Raw genomic sequence first — 27,308 nt, 5'->3', positions numbered from 1 at the left:
ATCAAAGTCGCAGGTTATTAGTTCACCTGCATTCTGTAGGTGCTTCAAATATGTTTGTGCAGTATGTCTACCCGGACATCTCAGTGGACACAGGTTCCCTCGGATTATCCTCCTCGGGTCTCCACTCAAGACCCATCTCTATCGGGTGCTCCAATATGAATTCTAGAACCTCGTTTACAATGGGAGAAGCGCTTTGACCAATGCTTCAGAAAAACTGGCCAAGGATAGAGAGCTTCCTGAAGGTGCAGAGGACACCCACACTCACACTCATTAGGGTCACAGCAGTCCCTAGGGCCCAACCTGGAGGTAATAATGTCTGACTACATGCTGCTGGCTTCTGACAAGACTCTAGCAACTAGGTAGGCTCAGAGAAAAGCAGAGGCTTCCCATAAACGACAAGAGGGGCCTCTGAGCTCGGAAGTGGGCACTCACCGCCTGAAGATGACATCCAGCACCTGCTCGATGGTGGTATGAGCAGGGTAGGTGCTCAGGAAAGCGATGAGATGCTCGCGGTCCCCGTTCTGAAGGGAAGTGATCAGGTCTTCCACCACTTTCTCCAGATCCCCGAAGTCTAAGATCTTAGGGTCCCCGGGGACTGAGTCCTTCTGGTCCTTCAGCTGGTCCTGCGGGGCGGGGTCTACTGGGTCCCCAGGGAAGGACTCAGTCAGGTCCCCGGGGGCAAGGTCCATCGGGTCCCCGGGGATGGACTCCGGCTGGCCTTGGTCTTCTGGGGCCGAACCCAATGTATCCCCTGTGTCAGCACCCATCGGGTCGCCAGGAGCGGCCTCAGGCTGATCCTCCGGAGTGGAGTCCACTGGGTCCCCGCAGATGGATTCCATCTGGTCCTCAGGGGTGGAGCGCATTGGTTCGGCAAGGACTGACTCAGTCGGGTCCCCGGGGACACAGTCTTGCTGGTCCAGCTGGTCCTCCGGGGTGAGACCCATTGGGTCCCCAAGGACCGAATTAGTTGGGTCCCCGGGGACGCAGTCTTGCTGGTCCAGCTGGTCCTCCGGGGTGAGACCCATTGGGTCCCCAAGGACCGAATTAGTCGGGTCCCCGGGGACGCAGTCTTGCTGGTCCAGCTGGTCCTCTGGGGTGGGACCCATTGTCCCCCCAAGGACCGAATTAGTCGGGTCCCTGGGGACGCAGTCTTGCTGGTCCAGCTGGTCCTCCAGGGTGGGTCCCATTGTGTCCCCAAGGACAGACTCAGTTGGATCCCCGGGGACAGACTCAGTTGAGTCCCCGGGGACGCAGTCTTGCTGGTCCAGCTGGTCCTCCGGGATGGGACCCATTGGGTCCCCAAGGACAGACTCAGTTCTGTCTCCGGGGACGCAGTCTTGCTGGTCCAGCTGGTCCTCTGGGGTGGGCCCCATTGTCCCCCCTTGGACCAAATTAGTCGGGTCCCCGGGGACGCAGTCTTGCTGGTCCAGCTGGTCCTCAGTACTGGGGCCCATAGGGTCCCCAAGTACAGACCCAGTCGCGGGCCCGGGGATCGCGTCTGACTGGTCCCCTGTGGTGGTGCCCATTGGGTCCCTGGGGCCAGACCCCGGCTGGTCTTCCCATGCTGAGCCCTTCGGGTCCCCGGGGACAGAATCATTTGGGTTCCCGGGTACAGAGTCCTGTTGGTCCTCCGTGCCGGAGCCCATCTGGTCCCCAGGAAGGGAGCCCATTGGGTCTCTGGGGAGGGACTCCAGCTGTGCCTCAGGGGAGGAGACCATTGGGTCCCCGGAGAGGCACTCCTTCTGGTCCCTGGGGGCGGACTCAGTAAGGTCCCCGGAGCCTGACTCCTTCTGGTCCCCAGGGCAGCGGTTCTTCTGGTCTTCTGCCACCTGAGGAGAGATCAGGGTGGGTGGTTCAAACTGGCACAGGACTGCAATTCACGATTGGTTATTTACATTCCACGTTCTCCTGACCCCTTCACTCTGCTACACACCAAGAGTGAAATTTGGGAAAACCGAGATTTCAGAGTGGTTACCTGGCCTACGTTGGCCTGGCTCTCGCTGCCCCTTCTCATTTGGCCAAATGGCCAGAGGTGCTGGCGCCAAGTTCGAACCAGGCGGCTCCAGGCACCTCCTAGACCATGCCTTCTTTTCTTCTTTCTCTCATTACTCACGCAGCAGCAACTCCACCAGCTACAGCAACTCATGACTAATCGTCACTCTTGTCTCAAGACAAGTGAGCCTTCTGGGCTGTCTGTAAGCAGTTGGCTGCCTGGTTGCAGGTTCTGCATTGTGATGTCACTGTTAAGGAAGTGAGGTCACTCCTGGGGTCCCCATGCCTGAGTCTCCTCACACAGGGCTTTCCCAAAAGTCTCTTAGCCCCCCTCCCTCCTTCCACGTGCAGGACTTGACACAGATACAAAGGTGCTTCTTATTTCACTGCTCCTAGGGATGTCTGGGTACAGGCAGCACCTCGGCTTTACAATCTGAGCTCCTATTGTTGACCTGTATCTTGGGAAAGCACAAACTCCCAGGCTTGTTTGTGTATGTTTCATGGGTCATAGCGCTGGCCACAAATGTAACCCACTGCTGGGGTGCCAGGATACACAAGTGCAGCTTTGGGGTACCATGAAGTGGAGGTGACAGTGGGAGTGGGGTTCAGGTTAGCCAACAAGTGATGGCTGCCACACCTGCAGTTAAGATGGAAAGAGCAAGGCAGAGTTGGGATGCAGGAGACTGCAGGCCACTTCAAGTCTGGCGTTATTTACTACGTGACTTGTTATTTTAGAGCCTTCTAGACCAGAGAGAAGTGCTCAAATTGATAAGCGCTTAGATACAGGTTCCCGTGACACTGGGGAATTTCAGACCGTTGTAGCTGTAGAAAGTTGGGAACTACAGACAAGATAAAGACAATAAAGTTGAATTCTACCACTCAGGTCTGTTGACTATTTTAATTTTCTGTAGTCGTTTATTCCCACTTTAGATGTACACCTGATGCGTGCATGTTGACTTTACCCGTTTTCTCTGGCCCCAAGCATCATGCAATATGGTGGTCTGCTTTTTCACTTTTATACCCTAAGCCCATTATTTCAAAATCCTCCAAGTCTCGATTTCATATGTCCAATATAATGAGTGATATGTAATTACGGTGAATTGTAGCAGCTCGATGCCTGGTCCTTTTGTAAAGTAAGATAGTTAAAGGTCTCTTTTATTTTCCTTTTTACCATTTGATTCTACTCTGAAGGCAGTCATTCTTTTCCTTCCCACTGTGATGTGTAATTTGGGTATGTGCTATCAGGGAGCAGGAAAATTAGACTTCTCACCAATTAGCCCACAACTTAGAACATAAAATATGTTTTGATTTGTCTAGTCCTTCCTACCCAATGATGATTCTGTTCTGTACTGTTTTATGTGGAAGGCACTTGCTGCGCCTGGAAGGCACTTGCTGCGCCAGCAAGGCAACTGTCGCTTTTCTGAGCAAGGGACGTCGGGATTAATATGCAACACAACTCCACTTTCTCACAAGTATATATCGCCCTCAGCAGGGGAGGCCAAATCAGCAATAGCAGGAAGCTCATCACCATAACTCAATGGCTTAGGGGTAAACATACTTAGAAACATTGTTGAAAACAATAGATTGTTCCTGTTTTCAACCAACCTCAAGAGTGCAAAACAGATTAAGTGGGGGTGCGAAGGCCTGTGCTCTAGGGACCCAAAAATTTCCCCCTTTTTATATTAAAAGTATGAGAGCCCCTGTCTTAGGACTCCCCCAGATAGAGACTCTTACCCATCTATGGGAGGCCTTAATCCCTGTCATAGGTGAGCTCTCTATACCAGGACAGTTGCCCATCATAGGGATCCCTCATGACTTCTGCAGCATCTGCAGCCAGACTTGGGGCACTTCCTGATTACCGGAAGAGTACCCGAGAAACACTTGTCAAGTCACAGTGTGCTGCGTGGGATTGCCGCATAGAGCATCAGAGAATCCAAAAACAGATAACCCCATTAGCAATATTAGTACAAGTGAGAGCATTCCAGACATTTGCTGGGCCCAGCCCCCAAGTTGGGCCATGGCATTCTACTCACTGGATCCAGACACAGCAGGGACCCATGTGCTATTAATACTAACAATATGATAAGCTGTCTACAAGGTGAAATTCAAAAAGGAGAAATTCCAAGGGCCATCTAAACATGCAATCAACTGTTTAACCACATCAGAAGCATATATAGCATTAGCAGGTATAACGTACAAAACGCTTGTTGCAGGAGTCAAAAGGAATCTACCTGTTCTTGCAAAAGCACAGTTTGTTGATTTAAATTTAAAAGTCCAAGTCCAATATGAGAGTCCAATATGAGAGTCCAGAGCACTCCGTGTCTGTAGGGACTCGCTAACCCTTCCAGACAGCTGATCCACAGTCTCTGTAGTCACAGCGATCTGCGAAATGGCAACTGCAGCAACTGTAGCCGCAGTGGCAGTGACAGCAATAGCAGCAACAATTGCAGCTGCTCGCCCGCTGTCGATAAAGGGTGATCTCTTGATGTTCTTGAGACACCAGCACTGGCAGAGGAATCACAGCAGGCACTCGAACAATCAAAGCTCCATCAGAACCGTCCCAGCCATTACTCGGCTTGCAGATCCTGGAAGAACAATTAAGAATATCGCCCCCCAAAGTGCCATTCCACGATACAAAGAAAAAATGGGGCAGGGACACAAGCAGAGGATCAAATAGTCATTGCGTCCAGTAATATAACAAATCAGGCTCTTGAGTGATACATTCTCCCCACATAACTGTGGGGTGGAGATTAAAATTTCTATCAGCATCCCAACACCAGAGAGCAGGTTTGGGACCATAGGTATTATACAATACTAACTGGCGTTAAAAGTGGGGGTTTCTCACCAGACTCCCCATCACTCATAATTCTGTGTTGTTGCCAGAGTCATCACCTGAAGTAGAAGGAGCATCGCCGTCTTCATCCTGGGTCACTGGCCTTACACACCGCTCTGGCACCCAAATTGGTTTATCAACTCCTGTACAACCCCCCTCACCTTTGCCAACAAGGGGGTTGGTTCCATCCATCTTCCTGTTTGCAGATCTTTCCAACGAACCCATCCTAGGCTCTGAGCCCTAACTTGTGTATGGCATTCCATAGGCGAGCGCCCCTTCAACATCCACAGTCAAAAAATTTAAAATAAAGAGAATGGTGGATAATTGAGTTGCTGGGGAGAATATGAACTCCCCCCCCCCATTTTAATTTTTGAAAATATTGCTTGAGGGTCTGATTGGCTCTTTCCACAATTGCTTTGACCCATTGGGTTGTATGGGATGCCTGTTTTATGGGAAATTTCATAGAATGAACAGAAGGATGAAAATTTTTTGTTGATATATGCTGGGCCATTATCTGTCTTAATAACCTCAGGTTTGACCACATAGGCAAAAGCCGATAGGCAGTGTGCAATGGCATCTTTTGCTCGTTCTCCCGAATGCAAGGATGCAAAAATTACTCCTGAAAAGGTATCTACTGACACATGGACAAACTTAAGTTTCCCTGCAGCAGGCAGGTGTGTAACATCCATCTGCCATAACTGATTTGGTCATAATCCTCGTGGGTTAACTTCTAAACTGGGGCTGCTTAGGAAAGGAGCACACTGAGGACAAGATGATGTAATGACTTGTGCTACTTCTCGCGTGCATCGAGTACGATGCCGAAGGGAGTGCGCATTAAGGTGAAATTTTATCATGTATTTCTTGGGCGCGGTCAGAAGTAAAGCAAACACGTGTATTTTTATCAGCTAAATCATTACTTGCTGACAATGGCCCAGGCAGCTGGGTATAACTGCGGATATGTCCGACAAACAAAGGCTCAGTTCCCTGACAAAACAAATGCTGAACACAGCTGAGCAAATGATGGACCTTAGAGGTAGGTGATATATAGGCAGATGTCTCCAATGGCTTAAAGATGTGGACCATATACACACTGTCAGTATACAAATTTACAAGTTCCCCAGGGAAGAGCTGGAGTGAAAGGAGGCAGGCTGTTTGTTACCTCTGCAGCTTGGGCTGATACATCCCCCACAGGACGTTTCCATACTTTTCCTCCAGAAAACACTACTGCATTCCCTTTAGGGGAAGCATCTGTAAAGACGGCACGAGCTGAGGGTATGGGAGATTCTTTAATCACTCGGGGGAGTATAACGGGGTGATTCTTAAATAGGACCATTAATGGATGCTGAAGATAATGAGAATCAAAACTTCCAGAAAAGGAGGCGAGAAAAAGGGTCCACTCATCATGGTACTGCTGTAAATGTACTAGCTGGTCCTTAGTATAAGGTGTTATAATCTTGTCAGAGTACTTCCCAAATGTCTGGGTAGCAACCTTCTTAGCTTTCCAAAGTAAATGTAATATAGCTTCTAGTATGGGGTGACTACCCTCACTGGAGAGGCAGGCATGTGTACCCATAAAATAGGCCCATCCTGCCAAAAGACTCCCATAGGGGCAAAGTTGGAAGCAAGAACTACAAAATTTAATGATTGATCATAATTAATCTGCTGGAGATGGACCCTTTCAATGTTGTCCAGAAGAAGCCTTAAGTCCTGCCTGGCTGCAGGCGTCAATACTCGGGGAGAAGTTGGGTCAGGATCTCCCAAGAGCATATCATACAATGGTCTTAAGTCACCTGTTTTGATTGCTAGGGAGGGGTGTATCCACTGTATGTCTCCCAGTAACTACTGCCAATCATGTAAGGTTTTAAGATGAGAGGTGTCAATAGTTAATTTTTTTGGTTTAATTCCATCCATGGCCAATTGGTACCCAAGGTAGGAATATGGGGCTTGCATTTGGACCTTCTCAGGAGCTATGATCAGCCCCACCTTCTCCAAATCCTGTTGCATTTGAGTATAAGCCCTGAGCAGTTGATCTTGGTCAGGCCCTGCTATTAGTAAATCATCCATATAATGAACAATATATAACTGTGGAAACTGACAGTGGACAGGCTCCAAGACAGCAGCAACGTAAGTTTGACATGTTGTAGGACTATTTTTCATGTCCTGTAGGAGTACAATCCAATGGAATCGCAAAGCTGGTTCCTTAAAAATAACTGAAGGGAGGCTAAAAACAAAAGGAGGGCAATCCTGTTTGGCTAGAGGAATACTAAAAAAGCAATCCTTTAAATCCACTATAACTACATGCCAGCCCAGTGATATGGCTGAAGGGAAGGGCAATCCCTGCTGAAGAGGACCCATAGGCTGCATCACCTCATTGACAGCCCTGAGGTCCTGTAATAGTCTCCATTTTCCAGATTTCTTTTTAATGATAAATATGGGTGTATTCCAAGGGGAAGTAGAGGAGACAATGTGCCCAGCCTGCAGCTGATGTTGGGCCAAGGCATGAGCAGCCTGCAATTTCTCTTGAGTCAAGGGCCACTGTTCCACCCAAACTGGACCATCAGATTTCCAAGTTATAGGAATTGGGGCAGGCATGGGAACAGTGACCCTAACTAAAAATGGCCTAGACCACTTCGGTCTCCCAGCAGTTTGGTAATTTGTTTATCTGGTGTCACTGGCTGCAACTGGACCTGAAGATTTTTTTCCCAGCCCCTGTCCTGATCTCCATCCCAGTTGCTGCATAATTTGGGATGCTGGTGATGGTGGTGTGGGCTGAGTGGTCAAGACAGCTTCCATCTCACTCAGGACATCTCTTCCCCAGAAATTAACAGGTAGTCCTGGGAGGACAGATGGCTGAAAGTGACCCTCATGGCTTTCATTATTCTGCCATCTTAATATTTTTGCACTCTTCTTGGGACTTGCTTGACCTATTCCTTGTAGGGTGGCAGTAATACTTTCTAATGGACACTTCTTAGGCCAGAATTCTAAGGACAGGACAGAGACGTCAGCTCCAGAGTCTAAAATCCCATTAAATGACTTCCCATCAATAGTCATTTCCAATCGTGGCCTTTCTTTCATATGAGCTACCCAAAAGGCTGTAGTGCCAGATGATCCAAAACCCTTAACACCCCGACTAGACCTGGCCGTGGGGTTGGAGGTGTTAACTAAGGGTACCAAGACCAACTGGGCAATACGATCGCCCTGAGGAATTACTTTAATTCCTTGAGAAATTGATGTCATAATTTTTGTTTCTCTTTGATAATCTGCATCAATAACCCCAGGATGAATTTGAATTCCCCTCAAGATGGTACTGCTTCTTCACAAGATAAGTCCCAAGGTCCATCTAGGGAGCGGCCCAAAAACATTAGTGGGTAAAGCTTGAACCCCCATTTGGGCTGTCAAGACTGCTCGGGCGGAGGTACTGAGGTCCAGTACTACACTTCCTGGGGTGGCGTGGGTAAGGTCTGCAAAGCAAAAGGATTGCCCTGTGGAACAAACTGGAATGGCCATTGCCAGGGTGGAACCCCCTGACTCCTGGTGTCATTGTTCCATACACTGAGGTTCTGGGGCCCTGGAGCGGGGCCCTCCACCAGTTTCCCTGCTGTTGGCCTTGGATGGGCAGAAGCCTTCCATCTATATCTGTCTTAGATCTGCAATCATTTGCCCAATGGGCCCCCCTTTTACATCGTGGGCACTTTCCTGGTCTGGCAGTAGTTCCCCGAGTGAGTTGTGGACATTCCTTTTTAAAATGTCCACGGGCACCACAGTTAAAGCAGGTTTTATCCCCAGTTCTGGATCCTAGCCCAGGCCTGATGGCAGCGGCAATCACCTGGCCCTGAATGAAGTGCCCGTCAATATCGCGGCAGATCCGAATGTATTCGTTTAAGCTTTTTGTCTTATGTGGCCACAAGGCTTCCTTACAATATTTACTGGAATTTTCAAATGCCAGCTGCTTAACTATGGGCATAGCTGTGGTCACATCACCAAATAATCTCCCTGCCAACTGTAATATCCTATCCACATAGTCCTGAAAAGGTTCTGAAGGCCCTTGTCAAACTTTGGACAGCTGATCCCCCGCAGCCCTGTTTGGCAGGGCTTTCCAAGCTTTGGTAGCCGCAGCGGCCATTTGGAGATATACGACAGGATCGAGCACAATTTGATCGGCCAAGTCAGCATAAGCTCCTGCTCCAGTTTGCAAGTCTAGATTGCGCTGTGCCAGTCCCGCTTGAGCATTTAACCTAGCCGTTTGTAAGCAATTTTCTTGATATTCTCCCCTCCACAATAAGTAATCTCCTCCTGATTGAACTGCACGGCATAGCTGCTGCCAATCACTAGGAGTAAGATTCAATGCCGCAAAAGACTCTACCATGGCAGGAGTAAACAGGGCCTGAGAGCCGTATACCGCCACAGCCTCTTTCAATTGCTTTATCTCCTTAAAGCTCAAGGCCACATGTTGTCTCAGCACCTGTCCTAGATTGTTAGGATCAGGTACCTCTATAACCGGAGCAACTGTGTGCCGGGGCCGAAAACAGACACCTCCTCTTCTTCCTGAACCCTCTTCGGCCTCCCTGTCATCTGTCAGTTCCCAACGGGACTCCCTCCTTCCCCAATCCTCATTAAAAGCAAGTGGGGCTGACTGCACACATAAGGAATCCTTCGCCTTACAGCGCTTCAGCCTTTTCCGAAGTACCTTAATTTCCTGCATTAGCTGTGCTTCCTCATCAGATAAACTATTCTCTGTACTAGAGCTGAGGCTGCCTTCCCCATTTTCTGACTCGGAGGTTATTGCTATCTGGTTTTGCACCCGAACGGGGCAGACTTTGGCGCTAGCCTCAGTCCCGCACCAGATTCCAAAGTTCCCCCTGGCACCTCTGACATTTCCTTTTGGTCCCTATGTGACTCTGCCGATCCTATGGACCAGCGAGTCTCTTCCTCCTGTATTTCTACAAGTATCTCTTTAGCCGCGATGATCTCCGGTCTCATTTTCACTTTATCAGTAAGTAGGGCATCGCGAACCAGGTGCCATAGCGAAAAGGTAGATACAGGGACGCTATCGGCACCTCCTTTTGCAGCCGTTTCTGCAAATCTGTTTTTCCCTGTTTCCAATCGGAGATGTTCAAACCTCCACCTGTCAAAAACCATGGGCTTGCTGCGGCTATATTCTTACGAAAATCTTCTATAATTCTCTCTTTGACCGCGGTTCCTTGTTTCTCTAATAATTTTGGTATCTGACATATCAGGTCTCTCTTACTGCTTGAGGATCCCATTTTACCCCAATCCGTCCTTACCGGCCTAGGACGACCCTGTCTGCTACCCCTTCTTTCTCAGATTTCGGTGGGAACCTCCACTTTGCTGCGCCAGCAAGGCAACTGTCATTCTTCTGAGCGAGGGACATCGGGATTAATAGGCAACACAACTTCATGTTCTGCAGAGAAGCCTTTTATTCCACTTTCTCACAAGTATATATTGCCCTCAGCAGGGGAGGCCAAATCAGCAATAGCAGGAAGCTCATCACCATAACGCAATGTCTTAGGGGTAAACATCCCTAGAAACATTGTTGAAAACAACAGATTGTTCCTGTATTTGTTCCTGTTTTCAACCAACCTCAAGAGTGCAAAACAGATCAAGTGGGGGTGCCAAGGCCTGTCCTCTAAGGACCCAACAATATGGATGAGAAGATGGGCTGCCCCAGCCTCGCGTGGGGAAGAATTAGAATGCTTTGCCCACACCCACAGAAGGGGCATTCAACTTGACCATGGTAGGGCTCAGAGGGCTGCTTCCTAAGTAATGAGAGGTTCTCTAATGGAGGAAAAGAATATGAATGATTTCCACTGTCGGCAGAGTGCAGGCTGTGTTGTTTAGTAGCATTTATGTTTGAAGATTTTTGTGATTAGCATATATAACAGTGGTTCTCAACCTGTGGGTTATGACCCCTTTGGGGTCCAGGGACCCTTTTACAGGATCTGCATATCCGATATTTACATTATGACTCATAACAGTGGCAGCAAAATAATTTTATGGCTGGGGGTCACCACAACGTGAAGAGCTGTATTAAAGGGTTGCAGCATTAGGAAGGGGGAGAACCACTGGTATATAATAACCGTATATGGGACTGGGAAGATAGCTCGGTCTAGAAAGTGCTTGCCCTGCAAGCATAAAGACCTGAGTTTGATCTAAGTAGGACACATGAAAACACAAGGAGTCACGATGATGTCCTTGTAATCAGGCGCTGTGGAAGCAAAGACAGGCAGATCCCTGAGGCTCCCTGGCTGAGTTCCAAGCCTAGAGAGAGACCATGCCTCAAAAAACCAGGTGGGTGCTGCCCCAGAGGAACAGTACCAGAGATTGCTGTGTGGTTTGCACACACACACAAACACACCTGTATAAGCAAGCAAACATGCCTGTACGCACACACACCTGTACATGCACATACACATATACACACAAAATAATATTAACAATGTGAGCATGTCTTTAGTCAGTCTTACAAAATGAATATGATGTTTTAGACCAGAGTTTTCATTTGTTCGGGAAATATAACTAATCCATATACTGTGTAGGAAGTTCACCAAAAGTGTTCATGGGTGGTGGTGGCACACGCCTTTAATCCCAGCACTCATAAGCATCTGTGTTTATACAAAGACCTTTTATTCATAATGAATAACCATTCAGTAATGTGTACATGCTTAAACAGATTGCAAGCCTAGGCCACGTGCCCAACAGCAAAGGCCACACACAAACTGACCAGACCCACTGGTCAGTTAAGCTTCCAGTTAAGCAAAAGACTATGCTTGCTTTACAAAGTCAGTCCCAGGGCGTTCTCTAGCCCTGGGCCAGAGACGCAGCAACAGCAACAGCAACAGCTCCGCACCATGCCCTGTGGCTGCTGGTGGGTGCAAGAACTCAACCAAGTGCAGAGGCACCAGACAGTCGAACACCATTATAGTGAGCGAGCAGAGCGTGGGGAGGTGGAGGAGAGAGTGAGGTGGAGCCATTCATGGACTGGAGAGAGGTGTGAATCAGCAGAGGTGAGGGTGGTGAGGAACACGCTTCTGGAATATCCCTTTATGCTGTGTGAAAATGTGTCATTGGACTGGTTTAATAGAAAGCTGAATAGCCAATAGCTAGGCAGGAGGTATAGGCGGGACTTTTGAACAGAGAGAGCTCTGGGTAGAAAAAAGGAGGAGTCACCAGCCAGATGCAGAGGGAGCAAGTTATGCAGGAGGAGAAGTGAAAACCACTAGTCACGTGGCAACACATATGTTAATAGAAATGGGTTAATTTATGTGGTACAAGCCTAAACTATAGGCCAAGCATTCATAATTAATAAGTCTCTGTGTTGTTTTTTGTGAGCCGACAGCCCAAAGACGAATTTATTTATACGCGCTAATGTAAATGGCCTGCTGACCACCCAAGTCCAAGGTGATGTCTGGACCTGGGCTGCTGCCAAGGACCATGTCTGAGTCCGTGGACCTACTACAATCAGGAATTGTGTTGGTGCCTGGTGGTTCATGGTGTCACCAAAGGCTACACGGATGCCCAGGGGCCAGGCCTCAACCTATGACCATGTTGGTGTCCGAGGGCTATGCCGCTGCTAGGCCATGGCAATCTCAGTGACCAGCACTGTCACCTGGGGCCATGGTGTCATCTGGGCCAGGTCCGCAGAGGGACGTGTCTGGTCCGTGGTCCTATCATAGCTGGGGTCTCTACTGATGCCTGTGGCCCATGTTGCCACCAAGTGCCAAATGTTTGCCCTGGGTCTGGGCCATAACCTGTGGTAATGTTGGTGCCTGCGGGCCATGCTGCTGCGGGCCATGCTGATCTGGGTGGCCTATGCTGTCACCCGGGGCCATGGTGTCATTAAGGCCAAGGCTGCTGCCGAGAGCCATGTCTGGGTTCATGGTCCTGCTGTGGCTGCGGTCTGTGTTGATGTCCATGCCTGTGTTCCTGTGTTACCATGGGGAGATGGGCAGGAGAGCTGAACCCCATAAGCAGGAAAGCTGGCCCCACCCTTCACCATGGGTATGCACCTCACCTCGGCAGCACACTAGATCTGACCCTGTTGTTGGGGGGGCACAAGTGAGCCAGCCCTGAGGGCAGGAGAGCAGCAGAGCTGGCCCTGTCCCCCCTTGTCTGCCATCTGGTGCCCTGGATGAGGGAAAGGTGTCCCCACTCGCTGCCCACAGCGGGCATCACACAGGAAAGTGGACACTGGAGCTGATCCTGTTGGTGGTGGGACGAGGAGCCCACCCTGAGGGCAGGAGAGTTGCCCCTGGCCCCCCTTGGTGTGAATGAGGGTGACCTGGATCTGAGGGCCTGAGGACAGGGGAACTGGCTCCACTCTGGCGTAGGCTGCATTGGATGGGCTTTGCTAAGGAAGTGCTGGAGAGCTCACCTGGGTGGTGATGGTGGGGGAGAGCTGGTGGGCTTGCTAGTCCAGCTACCACCCAGGCCCAGAACCAGGGCTCTGAGTTAGCCCACCCCAACACCCACCCCATCTATGACCTGTTGGAGCAGGAGAAGGGGATGAACTTACAGATCCAAAACTGCAGGATTGGTGGTGTAGCAGGGGCCAGAGACCTCAGACCAGACCATTGAGTCACGACAATGAAGGCTTGGAAGCGAGGAAGAAGGACTAAAGGGTGAGCTGCATAACACCCTCGGCCACACTTACTGCCTCCACGACTGAATTCTTCCCCCCCTCCCTTTTTTGTTTCATTTTGGTTTTTGTTTCTTTTGTTTTGTTTGCTTTGCTTGGTTTGGGGGTTTTCTTTTAAATTTTGTTTTATTTGGGGGGGAAGTTGCAAGGACAGGTGGAGGGTGAATTCAAAGCGAGGAGATGGGTGGGATCAGATAAATGGTGTGAAATCTGCAGGGAATCAATAAAAGTTTGAAGAATTAAAAAGTCATTCCTGGAGCTGGTTAAATAAAGGTACTTGCCACGAGGCCTGTTGACCTGCGTGAGATGACAAGACCTTCACATGGTGGACGCACGCACGCACGCACGCAAGCATGCACGCACATTGTGGGAGGTCCTTCCACTCCTCCAGCCAATAGCCGCTGAGATACCAGCCCATTGGGGCGTGGTCTCTCTCTTTAAAAAAGTGGCCACTTCCCTCCTCGCTCTCTCTTACTTCCTGCTCCATTTCCAGCGACTAGACTCCCTTCCTGATTGTGCAGAGGGCTGTTGTCTGGGACGGTGATCTGTAAGTTTTTTCCCTTTTAAATAAATAACCATTCTATTAAATCATAATTCCAAACTGGTGTGGGATTGTTTGTGACTTACGCCTTCACCTTCACACGCACACACACATACATGCACACATGCACATGCTCGCATGCATGCGCGCGCACACACACACAGAGTAAATAAATACAATGCGAAGTTTTAGGGAAATTGCAGGTAGATATCATTTGGAGGGAAATGGAGGGTGAGTTAGGATTTGGTGGGAAGTGGCAGTGTAACAGCAAAAGGATGTCACAGTGGAGACTTGTGAAGAGCAGCGTGTCTGACTACAGCGGTGTTTGTACAAAGCTGTGTGTGACACAATTGCATTGAGCTACACAAGGTACACACATGCACACATAACTGCTGGAATCTGAGTAAGTGCTGTTGGCTGAACCAACATCAGTGTTCTGCTTTATTTACCCTAGCATTGTGTACTCTGTGAAAGGTTCTTGGATCTGTTGTATGTTTCCCTGGAACTTCTTGTAAATACCTGACTTCCCCAAATGCTTTTAAATAGACAGAAGAATGCAAGGCCCCACATGCTCATCACCCACTTCCGTGGTTGTCGCTTCATCTGAACCCATGTCCTCTTTTCCTCTAGCAAGCTATCTTGAAACACTTACCAGGTGTTACGTCATGCTTCCCATAAACATTTCAGCAACATTAAGAATCTTTCATTATTGCAGATAACCTGAAGTTGGTGGATAATTTTCCTGCAGCTGTGTCTGGGCTCTAGACACGCGGCCTTCCTGCTCTGTTAACAATCTTCACCTTCAGCTGGGCAGTGGTGGCGCACGCCTTTAATCCCAGCACTTGGGAGGCCGAGGCAGGTGGATCTCTGTGAGTTCGAGACCAGCCTGGTCTACAAGAGCTAGTTCCAGGACAGGCTCCAAAGCTACAGAGAAACCCTGTCTTGAAAAAACCAAAAGAAAAAAAAACAAAAAAACAAAAATCTTCACCTTCATTCATTTCCACAGTTATTTTTTATTTCTTTTTTGCGGGTTTTCCTTTGGCAGCAGCCTTTTTCCCTTTCTTATCTTTTGGAGAGGTTTTCCCTTTTCTTCGGGCTCTCAGTAGCTCTTCAAAACTCCCATATCCTTTCCTCACCATGTTTCCACGCCACCATGCCTGAATCTGAAAACAAGGTGGACCCAAACTCAGTGTTATAGTTTGCCCCGGTCTGACTGCAGCTTACGTGAAGGGTTGGGAGACGCCATGGAGAAGAACACTCGCTGTGCAGCTGTGAGAAGCTGAGTTCAAATCCCCAACATTTTCTGTGTCGTGTGCTTGTAACTCCAGCACTGGACGGGAGAAGCAGGCAGATCCTCAGAGCTCACTGGCCAGCTAGGCTAAAAGAAAGGGTATCCTCCAGCTGGGTGAGAGACTGTGTCTTTAGGCCATCAGGTAGAGGGCCTGTCAGAGACCAGCTTTGACAAAGATACCACTTACCAGGGTAGGGGAATGGGGATCAGTATACCAGGGTAGGGGAATGGCGATCAGTAAAATGGTAAGGAGGACAAGGACGCGAGTGAAAATAAGAAAACAGAAAATACAGGAGGGAGGACGCCCAGGAGGGAGTTCCAGTGAATAGTGAAATCCCTGCATTTAATTTCCCACGTACTTTTAGACCCCAGGGGGAAGAAGACAAAAGACTGCTTTAACGTGAGCCGCACGGCAACTAGAACAGTTACTTGCTTCAATACTTCGAGATACCAAGTCATTAGCATTCAGTTGTTTACTGTGAACCCACCCTGGACCAAGTATCTTAAAGGCAATCACTCCAAGGTCAAACCTCCTATGTCAAAAGTCAAAAGAAGGAGCAGAAGAACTGAATTTCCTGACTATTGGTCAGGGTGAAGTGGGCCCTCTTAATGTCAAAAGAACCAAGTAACCACGCCCTAGGTCAGGCTGTTTAACCCGGGCTGTCAACAGTTTTGAGCAACCTCAAACTCTCTGACTTTCAGACAAAGTGAAAGAAAATAGGCTCATATTTTTGGGCCTCCACAGGGCCATGAATTCTGAAGGCCACGTGCAGTGGTGGGAGGGTCACTAGGTGTATGACAGGGGCTTGAGGTAGAGCTTGGCTGACCCAAGCATGAAGTCCTAGGTCTGAGACCCAATGCCACATAAATTGTTTTGGTGGCCATGCTTGATAGAAATAGGAGGGTCAGAAGTTCAGGGATCTCCCTGGCTATACACTGAGTCCCAGGCTGGCCTGGGCTACATGAGACCCTGCCTTAAAATAAATAAGGAAATGTCTGACTTCACAAATACTGAGAGCAGTAAGGGATGACAGCACAGTGTATGGACAGTTGAGAAACCTCAAGTGTGCCCTCTGTTCATTCTCATTGAAGGAGCAGAAAAGCAGCCCCCAAGGCTCCCCAGACCCTGCTGCTGCCCACCTACATGAGAGCACCTGTCCTCTCAGGGTGCACCCCACTCAGACCCTCCAACGATTGGCTCCTCATTTCTCCCCAAACAAAAGCGGAAGTCCTCACCATGGCTTCAAGGCTCAATCTGACTTGACCGTACCCTATCATTTCTTGATTCTCTTATCTACTCTTTCCTTGTCATCTGCTCTGGACACTTGGGTCACTCTCTTGCTTGGATACGCCAGGCACCATGCTGACCCAGGGCCTCTGCTTCAGCTGTTTGCTCTGCCCCAAGTCCTCTGTCCAGTATTCAGGCAGCGTGTGCTCTCCAGAGCTTGCTCACTTATTGCTGCAGACTGACCTGTATTCCCCCTTTATGTTGAAGCCCTGCCTGCCCCCAATGGAATGGACCACACTAGAACCCTAGAACCCAGCCAGGCTGGAGCCTAATGTCAAAGTCCCCATCTCTTTAACTAGGAGAAAGTTAAATCCAGCCCTTTAATCCATCCGTTCTGTGGTATCTGTTATTGCGCCCAAGCCAAGACAGTCATCTTTGCAAAGATGACTGATCACCCAGGCAAAACCCTCACACACACACACACACACACACACACACACACACACACACACGAATGGGGAAAGAGAGAGTGGGGAGGAAGGTAAAGAAGAAGAAAGGAAGGAACAATGGGGTGCGAGACACTCCTCAGGTACAGACAGCTGCTGCCAAGCTGGTGACCTGAGTTTGATCCCCAGGATCCACTTGCTGGAAAAAAGAGAACATACCCCTGCAGATTCTTGTCTGACCTCTGCTCTTCTTTTAACTCTTTTTCTTTGATTTTTTATTATATTTGATTATAATATTATCACATCATTTCTCCCTTCTCTTTCCTCCCTCCAAACCCGCCCATATATTCTCTTTGCTCTTTTTCAAATTAATGTCTTATTTTTCCCTAATTGTTGTGACATGTATGTATGTACAAATATATATATATATATATGGAGATATTCCTAAACATAATCTGCTCAGTCTGTATAATGTGACCTATGCGTGTTCAGAGCTGACCATTTGGTATTAGATTGTTTCTCCCACTCTCTGACTCCACTCTTGAGTGTGGCACCCGTGTGCCTTCACACACATCTACCCACCAACCCACCCTGAATAAGATTGCTTCTAGCAATCTCAGTTCCCTTTACCTTGATTTTTGCCCCTAAATAACACTCATTTCTTCCTTCTATTTTTTTTAAGGTAAGATCTCACTAGTTATCCCTGACTAACCTGGAGCTGACTGTGTAGCTGGCCTGGAACTATGTAGATTAAACCAGCCTGGGACTCAGAAATTCACTGGCCTCTGCCTCTCAAGAACTGAGATTTCATGAACAATCGCAGAGGGAGGCAGAGGCAGGCGGATGGTGTAATCCATATTCGAGAAAGAAAAAAACATAGCGCAAACTTTCTGCCTACGAAAAACAGGTTTATCCAAATTTATATGAATAGATATTGATAATGGTCTTGTAGTGGCATTGAGATTCCACTAGGGACTTTTAAAATAATGAACTATATTTAAAATGTCAACCATATTTAAACGTCAACATTTAAAATGCTGTGAAAACTGAATTCTTTGTAATTATTTCAATTTTATGGCAAGAATATTTGGATACCCATTTTTAAAATATGCAAGAAGCCGGGCGGGCGGTCGGTGGTGGCACACACCTTTAATCCCAACACTCGGGAGGCAGAGGCAGGCAGATCTCTGTGAGTTCAAGACCAGCCTGGTCTACAAGAGCTAGTTCCAGGACAGGCTCCAAAACCACAGAGAAACCCTGTCTCGAAAAACCAAAAAAAAAAAAAAAATCCCTTCACTGTTGAGCACGCTGCAATAAACCTCGCCACGTGGGTTTTGTTGTGTCTTGCGTCCTTTCGTCTCCGAGAAGAAGAAGAACACTCTCCCCGAGAAGAAGAACATGCTGCAGAGAAGAATACTGACAAAGATGGAAACATTCCAGAAACCACAGGACTCCAGTAGTGCCCTGAAACGCACGCGATTAGCCAGCACTACATCTCCCGGCGTGCCTTGCTGTCACGTCACTTGCTGTGGCGAGAACTACATCTCCCGACAGGCCACGGGAGGAGGGGTGCCCGCGACCTGGAAAGCCGCTCTGGACTGCCCGCGATTTCCCAGTCTATCAGGTTGCACTTTGAGGAGGATGGCGCTGTCGCGGGGAGCCAGCAACCCGGACCCGGACCCGGACCCGGACGATATCCGGCCTCTCAAGCCGTGTCTGCTGCGCCGCAACCACAACCGCGATCAGCACGGCGTGACGGCCTCCTGCCTCGAGGAGCTGAGGCGCAAAGCTTGCGAAGTACTGGCTATTGATGAGTCCCTGACACCAGTCACCCTGGTCCTGGCAGAGGACGGTACAATAGTGGACGATGACGACTACTTCCTTTGTCTCCCTTCCAATACCAAGTTTGTGGCATTGGCCTGTAATGAGAAGTGGACGTATAGCAATTCGGATGGAGGAACAGCCTGGGTTTCCCAAGAGTCCTTTGATGCCGACGAAACAGACAGCGGAGCCGGGGCGAAGTGGAAGAATGTAGCCAGGCAGCTGAAAGAGGACCTGTCCAGCATCATCCTGCTCTCAGAAGAGGACCTCCAAGTGCTCGTTGACATCCCGTGCTCAGAACTGGCTCAGGAGCTTTGCCAAAGCTGTGCCACTGTCCAAAGGCTCCAGGACGCGCTCCAGCGGGTGCTTGACCAGAGAGAGGAGGTCCGCCTGTCCAAGCAGCTCCTAGAACTGTATCTCCGGGCCTTGGAGAAGGAGGGCGCCATCTTCTCCAACCAGGAAGAGCCCAAAGCCTCCCTCGGTGGAGACGCGGATGCGGTGGACACGGGCATCAGCAAAGAGATAGCTTCCGAAGTGGCACTTACAGGCCAGATCCTCACTGTGCTGAAGGAGAAGCCTGCCCCAGAGCTGTGCTTATCTAATCAGGATTTGGAGCTGGTCTCCAAGGAGGACCCCAGAGCCCTGGCTGTTGCCTTGAGCTGGGACATAAAGAAAGCAGAGACAGTCCAGCGGGCCTGCAGCGCAGAGCTCGCCCTGCGCCTGCAGAAAGTGCAGAGGTTGCATTCCCTCAGGAATGTCTCTGTGAGGAGGGATCCGCTGCCTGAGGAACAGCAGAGCCCCAAACGCGCCAGACAAGACCCCAAGTAGCTCCACCGGAAGCGAGCTTTGCTGAGGAAGCCCTTGGTTTTGTTAGCAGTGAACAACCTCCCTTCCCACTGTACTGCCTCCGCTGCTCTACCTCCTGCCTTCCAGGATGCTGTTGTAGCAGAGGTGGCCACGCCCTCCAGAAAGGCCGCTGGGGTCCACACGTGTCCTTCTAAGTAGGGGGAAGGTCCCCAGCCAATCACCTTGCTTGTAGGGCGTGGTCCCCTGAGGATATTTCTTACTAATAAATATTCCTGGTGTGCTCCCCGCCTTCCCTTCTGCTTTCCTGTTCTCCTCGGGAACCTCTTATTATTTCATTATTAAATATCTTTTCATTATTAAACCTAATATTATAAAAAAGAGAAAAACCAAAAAAAATAAATAAAATAAAATATGCAAGAAGAGCACATGTCCTTTCAAAATGCTTTTAGGAAATAACCAATAAAATACCATTTTCATTCTTTTAGAACAGTCATTTTAAGTAGGTGTGCCTTGAAAAAAAAATTTGTACAAAAAAAGTATCTAATTTTACTTCCCTTCATATTGCAGCTTAGGTATTGTTTTGATGTATTAAAATTTAATGATGATTGCTTTAGTTTAATTTTGACAAAGAAAAGGAAGTATTACTATTTAGTATAAGTGGACGGCTGTTTGAAGATTTGTGATATTTTAAGTGGACGGCTGATTTGTGATAGGGAATCGGATCGAATCAGGAAGTTGACTATTATTCCAGAAGGGCAAAGATGTGTCAATTTCACCAGAGACTAGTGAGACCCACTTCCGTGGGTTTGCCGAGGAGAAGGGATGCTGTGGGGAAGCAAGTGTGGAAGCAGGGTGCCAGCTGGGGAGCAATCATATTGTTTGGGTATGAAATGATGTTGGCTTGGACCGATTGAAGAACAGAAGATGCTGACTGAAAAGAACATGTTCCTGCCTGTCTGAGGTCCCCAATGTCTCATGGAGTCACTGGATGAGAGCAAGATCTAAGGCTCTTCCCCCTTTGACCCTAGTTCATGGCAAGATCCTGGTCTCTAGCCTTCGGATCCATGAATGCTTCTATTTCTGGTGTCTTAATCTTATCTCACTGCTTTTGTTCATGCAAGGTTTTTTTTCACTCCAATAAAATTGTTTAAGAGGGCTATTGAGAAGGCTCAGTGGGTAAAGACACTTGCCACCAACTCTGACAAGCCAAATTCAATGCCCAGACACACACAGTGGAAGGGGTTAGTGCTGCACCCAGCCTTCTTCTTACAGCAGTGGGTAGCAGTCAGTACAGAGAATGAGAATTGGTCAAAGAGTTGAGAACAAGTAACTGTTGAGCCATCAGTCCCTGGTCCCTGAGCTCAGAAAACATCACAGAAGAGAGGGGTGGCTAGAACGTAAGAACCCAAGGAGGGTGGGTCAGCTTCTAAACACGACATGGCCTTCAATCTCATGAGCTCATGGCACAGCAGCTGTGACTGCCTGTCCAAGACCTGCACAAGATCAAACCACCAAAAATTCAGCATGGACAGCCCCTACCTAGCTGAGGGGTCATTGGCAGTTGGTGGCTTCTGGAAGAATCAATTTTCTTCAGGGTGTGAGTGCTAGTAGGTTTCCCGTGCTCCAGGGTCTGCCCCACATCCATGGGCCTGCAGGTAGCATTAATTGACCTTGATAAGTTATTAAAGGAGGCAGGCATGGAGAGGAGGGACATGAAGGTGGGAGGGGGACAGGTTGGGAGAGGTCTGAGGGCAGGGGTGAGGGGAATAAGGGGCATCATCAAGATGCATTATATAGGGGGCTGGAGAGATGGCTCAGTGGTTAAGAGCATTGCCTGCTCTTCCAAAGGTCCTGAGTTCAATTCCCGGCAACCACATGGTGGCTCACAACCATCTGTAATGAGGTCTGGTGCCCTCTTCTGGCCTGCAGACATACACACAGACAGAATATTGTATACATAATAAATAAATAAATATAAAAAAGATGCATTATATACATGCATAAAGTTGTCCAAGGATAAAACTTTTTAAATAAAAAAAAAGAACCTGTGTTGCGCGTACCTTCGTGGCCATTATTTTCCTAAGTCTATTTTCCTTCAGGCAGTTCCATATGGCATCATTGCCTTGGGCACACACTGCCATTGGGGGGTTTTCCATGGGGTTGTTCATCAGCGTTAGGACCTTGAGGTTCACCATCTGGTCCAGGTCCTCCGGGAGGCGGGTGAGTAAGTTGTCCTCCAGCAGCAGCTCTCTCAAACCTACAAAGATTTTCATTGTAATTGGTCGACGTAGCTTAGGGTCGCCATGACGCAAGTCATCCAGGTGAGATCCACTGGTAAGTGGCTGGAGAGGAGGGAGGCACCAGATCCCTGGCATCTAGTACCATCAAATCAAACGTCTGCCTATGTCTGCTCTTCCACCGCATAAAGAGAAGCCAGCCAGTGCTCAGCCAAGACTTGCTGGATGGGAGGGCAGGTGGATGATACATGGATAAGGAATGACTCAGCCAAGCAATACTTGGGTGTTTAGGAACCAAGTGTAATTGTTCTTTCCAAGTCAATCTAAAAATCACAAATATCCCCTGATTTCATCATTCTGGGTTTTTCAAATGACTTAGTGATCTAGATAAACATTTACATCATAATTACATAAACGTGCCTAATTACGTAAACAAAATTACATAATTAAATAATTACACGAACTCTAAATGCTGCCATGTCGTATGTGTTCAGCCGAGGTAGCTGGCACTGGTGTAATGAAATAAGTATAGACATATGCTAACTTTCATAGCAACCACTATTTGCTTCGCTTTTTCATTCTAATGTATAATTGTTATAATACTTTATAAATACCTTTGCAAGATCTTAGCTATACAAATACAGAGGCGCCTGGCTTCCCTCGGGTGGCTAGAGAGCCTGTCCGCGGCTAATAGTACAGGACTGAACCCTACAAACTCTGAAATTGGTCTTTCTTAAGGCAAAGAAGTCATTCATGAACAGTGCGGGACTCCTCCTACTGGGCTGTGGACCTGGGAAGTTCCTCACCTTGTGCATGGCAAATGGCGTCTGGGAGTTGCTTGAGAAGATTATGCCGACAATCAAGAACTTCCAGGTTTGGCATTAACCCCAAGGATGCAGGCAGCTGCTCCAGTTGATTGTTTTCTATGTATAGCTCTTTAAGCTTCTGTCATAACATGAGAGCGTGTGGGTGAGGACAGTCATCTTAGCAAGTGCATTACAATAACCAGACTTACCTGTGAGTGCCCATTCGTGTGCAGGAGGGAAGTTATGCCTTGGAACAATGGGAGAAGCATGTTTGTTGTAGTTTGAATCTGAACTGTCCCTCGAGGCTCATGTTTCATGCTTCCTCCCCAATCTGTGGTGCTTCCTGAAGCTGGTGGAGCCTGTAAGTGGGCCTGACTGGCAGAATCCAGACCGTGGGAGGTCATACTTGGCCTAGCTTTGGCCTACCTCACTGTGTCCTGGACTGCCGAGGTTAAGGAACCTCTGCCACATATTCTTGCTGCCATACCCAAAGCCAGTCCTGACATGATGTCTTCCCAGTGATGGACTGAAAGCCCTCCCATGTGTGCCCAAATCAACCATCCTTCCTTGGATGGTTTAGTGAGGTGGACTGGTTCCCAGTCCTGACACGATGTCTTCCCAGTGATGGACTGAAAGCCCTCCCATGTGTGCCCAAATCAACCATCCTTCCTTGGATGGTTTAGTGAGGTGGACTGGTTCCCAGTCCTGACACGATGTCTTCCCAGTGATGGACTGAAAGCCCTCCCATGTGTGCCCAAATCAACCATCCTTCCTTGGATGGTTTAGTGAGGTGGACTGGTTCCCATGGCAAGAAAAATAACTAATAAATATTGGCAGAGTTAATATCAAGGAAAACAATTGCTTTTGAACAAAGCCATTGGACTTACAGAGGAAATGAGAATACTGTGACTAAATTTTATCTGAACCTCGGGGAAAAGTAACTTGGATCATTACAGCATGTACCATTTACTCCCTTCCAATAGCTAGTTATTTTTGGAAATGGCTATAATTCTTCAACTAAGTGCCCCAAATCATAGAGGTTAAATTAGCCAAACTACATAAAGACAAACTACATATAGCCATACTTTATAAAGACACTACTGTAAATGGAATTATCTTGCTAGGATTCAGCAGAGAACTATGAACCCGTCATCAGATCACCTATCACTAAACAAGAAGGTCAGGTCACATTGCTTCTTGCAGGGAATCCCGGGTACCAAAATTTAGGCTCCCAATCATGTTACTCATAGGATACTTTAACTTCTGAGCAATGTCATTTTCAAGGGGATACCTATGAAAAATATAAATTAAATAGAAAATGGTATGAGTCCATTTCTACAAATAGAACACACCAAAATACAACAGTAGAGAGACATACTGAAGAGCCGCTGATGCAGTAGTGGCATGGGAATTATGGGGTAACCAACCACTCTGCTAAGATTTGAGGCCTACACAGGAGGGAATGTGTACCTGGTACCACAAACCTGGTCAAAATCCCATGGCTGGGGAGGTCATAGCACCAGTAAAAAAATTATTGCTGTGGTTTTCCTGAATGCTCATGTTGTCAACTGCCTTTATAATACTTACATTTATACCCACAGATTAGTTCTGCCCTCAACCTTGGCCAGAGAAGCTTCTTCCTATATTAGGCAACAGTTAATGCGGAGACTCATAACTGGTAAAATTAAGTAGTCCGTGTATGACATCAATAGTGATCCCATCAAACTCAGGGAATACAATAGAAGGGGATGTGGAAAGAAAAGCAGAAGATGGGGCGGGGTGCTGTGGAATGTTGTTTTCTGGACATGACATGACTTACAAACTAGGAGAAGCTGTGGTTGCCTGCACAAATTCAATCCACACAAAGGTCAGTCAACATTCCGGTAGGCAGCAATAGTGGACACCGTCAGATTTTTAAAGAAAAAGAATGGGCATGAAGGTTGGAGGGTGTGCTGGCTAGTCTTATGTCAACTTGATACAAGCTGGAGTTATCTGAAAGGAGGAAACCACAATTAAGAAAATGAGATCCAGCTGTGAGGCATTTTCTTAATTAGTGATTGATGGTAGAAGGCCTAGCCCATTGTGGGTGCTGCCATTCCTGGGCTGGTGGTCCTGGGTTCTATAAGAAAGCAGGCTGAGCAAGTCATGAGGAGCAAGCCAGTAAACAGCTCCTCTACATGGCTTCTGCATCAGCTCCTACCTCCAGGTTCCTGCCCTCACGGCTTTTGAGGATGAACTGTTGTTATATGGAACTATAAGTGAAATAAACCCTTTCCTCCCCAAGCTGCTTGTGGTCATGGTTTGTCATCACAGCCATAGTCACCTAAGACAGAGGCAGATGTTCTGGGAGAGTATCTTGTGGAAATAAGCAGGGAAGCTGAGGTGGCTATGATCAAGATGCATTGCATATGTGTATAAAATTGTCAGAGAAGGCTCCAAAACCACAGAGAAACCCGGTCTCGAAAAACCAAAAAAAAAAAATTGTCAGAGAATAAATAAAAGATATGTTTTAAAAAGACATTGTCGCAGAATATTTGTTTACCCTGTGAAGATGTGTCTTTGTCAAGGCGCCTCTGATTCTTTTAATGAGAATATGAATGGCCAATAGTTAGACAGGAAGAGTTTAGGTGAGACCTCCGGGGACAGAGGGGACTCTGGGAAACAGAAAAGCAGTGATACCAGGAGACACAGAGCATACAGGAAGTGCAGGACAAGAGGTAACAGTCACGAGCTATGTGGCAGAATGAAGACTAATATAAACGGGTTAGTTTTAAGTTCTAAGAATTAGTTAGAAATAATCCTAAGCTATAGGCTGGGATGTCATGGTTTGTAAGTCTCCATGTTATTATTTGGGAGCTGGTTGACAGGACAGAAAAAGAATTTTTACAAGACACACTAAATAACTATCACAGTAGAGTGTTATAGGACTTATTCAGTAACAGTGAGAGCCTCAAAATGTGAAACCCATGATTTGGGACTGGAAATCTAAAGCAGATGCATGTTTTCTGCAGTGTTGGAAACATTGCCTCGAGTTCTCTCGGCATCGGCTGTGGGGGAGGGCGGTATACACTTCTTGTCTGTTCATTGAGAGGGCTTACCTGCAATTTCTTGATGTTTTCCGGCAGGTAGGTAAACTTGGATCCCTGGTCTTGTCCGATGTATAATTTCTCCAGAGACACTAAGGAAAAGATTTCCTCTGGGAAGGATGAAAAGTCATTCCCTGTGAGTCCAAGTATCTTCAGTTTTGAAAGTGAGCTCATGGTCGGTGGTAACTGGAAGTATTCCAGAAAGCTACCGTTAAGGTTGAGACTGTTTTTAAACACTCAAAACTAAGTTTTCTGGGTTGTCTGGCAGTCGTGGGTGATCAGTATTGACGTTAGCGCCACCCAAGTTGTATACAAACTCCCAGTGCTAACTAAATTTCATGGCAAGAATTTTAAAGTTGAGCTTTTGGCTTTGAAACAAGTTGTTAAACGTAGAGTTGCTTAGTGTCGCCTAGCAACAGACAGCTTCCATATATGTTTACAGGTGTACTATACAATTTACCACGTATGTGCCGGGCGATGGTGGCGCACGCCTTTAATCCCAGCACTCGGGAGGCAGAGGCAGGTGGATCTCTGTGAGTTCGAGACCAGCCTGGTCTACAAGAGCTAGTTCCAGGACAGGCTCCAAAGCCACAGAGAAACCCTGTCTCGAAAAACCAAAAAATAAAAATAAAAAATAAATAAAAAAAAATTTACCACGTATGTTTGCAGATCAGCAGTCTGGGGTTCTACCTGTTTTCCGTTGAGGCAGGCAAGTGTAGGACAGTATTTGGTTTGGGGTTAGCAATACCCCATTTTCCTCTTGTAATAAGGCACTAGGTCTTCTGCCTGTGCACATACATCCATCTCCAAACAATGCAAGCTCAGAGCCCCCCCCCCCGGAACTCTCACCTACATCAGGCTATGTGTACTCACATCTCTGAACGAAAGTACAAACTGTCCTGTGCTGCTGACAATCCAGTTCTGATAGGATCTTGTCAAGCATATTACCTGTATATTCAGGCATGATGAATAGATGGGCCAATCAACTAGATAGGGGTGCATGTGCAGTAAGGCAATATTCTGTTCTCTAGTAACCTTTAAGGATAGTCTATTTACTATCTTATGTCTTTGTATAATTAGGTGAGGACATGATTAAAACTAGATGCATTATAGGAAGGACCATGTGTAGCAGGAAATAAATGAATATAGGACCTAATCTCTCAATCAAAACAGAAAGCCATCCAGACTACCTCCCCCCAGGGACTAGTCCCTCCTTCTCATTAACCCACAGAATGAGGCATCGAACAGTGAGTGGGCCATGAGCATCCTTACTCGTGTGGTCTATTGATCCGGACAGTGTATCTGTCTAGAATCTGTGCTATCACTTTCCTTGAACAACATCGTCTTGCTTCTTTGGAGAATGGGTATGGGATCAGAAGTCAAGTCTCTGAAAGCACAGGGCCAGCCTCAGTCCACAGTCCTCTGCTTTCCACAACCTGGCTCAGCTGAGGTTGCTTCGTTGTACCCGTGTTACCTAGAGAACGTTTGATGATGTTGGAAGAAAGAGCACTACAATGATATGGAATATTATAACAACAAGAGTCATAATACAGTTATTTCTTGG

At 47.7% G+C, this 27,308-nt stretch overlaps 1 protein-coding gene and 1 pseudogene across 1 annotated transcript in view; one reads left to right on the top strand and one right to left on the bottom strand.

Annotated features, from left to right (window-relative positions):
* Window positions 1-664: 664 nt before the first annotated feature.
* Lrriq4 (leucine rich repeats and IQ motif containing 4) overlaps window positions 665-27,308 on the bottom strand; it is a 33,417-nt gene continuing 6,773 nt past the window's right edge. Inside the window, exons 3-12 of the mRNA XM_075951054.1 lie at window positions 25,757-25,930; window positions 22,659-22,797; window positions 21,676-21,872; window positions 15,051-15,185; window positions 13,007-13,130; window positions 12,858-12,912; window positions 12,595-12,769; window positions 4,333-4,497; window positions 1,156-1,829; window positions 665-1,007 (exon numbers count right to left, since the gene is read on the bottom strand). Coding sequence (XP_075807169.1) covers window positions 665-1,007; window positions 1,156-1,829; window positions 4,333-4,497; window positions 12,595-12,769; window positions 12,858-12,912; window positions 13,007-13,130; window positions 15,051-15,185; window positions 21,676-21,872; window positions 22,659-22,797; window positions 25,757-25,930 — 2,181 coding nt within the window. The remainder of the gene's footprint in view (window positions 1,008-1,155; window positions 1,830-4,332; window positions 4,498-12,594; window positions 12,770-12,857; window positions 12,913-13,006; window positions 13,131-15,050; window positions 15,186-21,675; window positions 21,873-22,658; window positions 22,798-25,756; window positions 25,931-27,308) is intronic.
* LOC142836483 (DNA fragmentation factor subunit alpha pseudogene) lies at window positions 18,537-19,896 on the top strand (annotated as a pseudogene).

This window comes from Microtus pennsylvanicus, chromosome 16 (genome assembly GCF_037038515.1).
Source record: "Microtus pennsylvanicus isolate mMicPen1 chromosome 16, mMicPen1.hap1, whole genome shotgun sequence".
Lineage (NCBI taxonomy): Eukaryota > Metazoa > Chordata > Mammalia > Rodentia > Cricetidae > Microtus > Microtus pennsylvanicus.
This window is presented reverse-complemented; position numbering and strand designations above follow the sequence as displayed.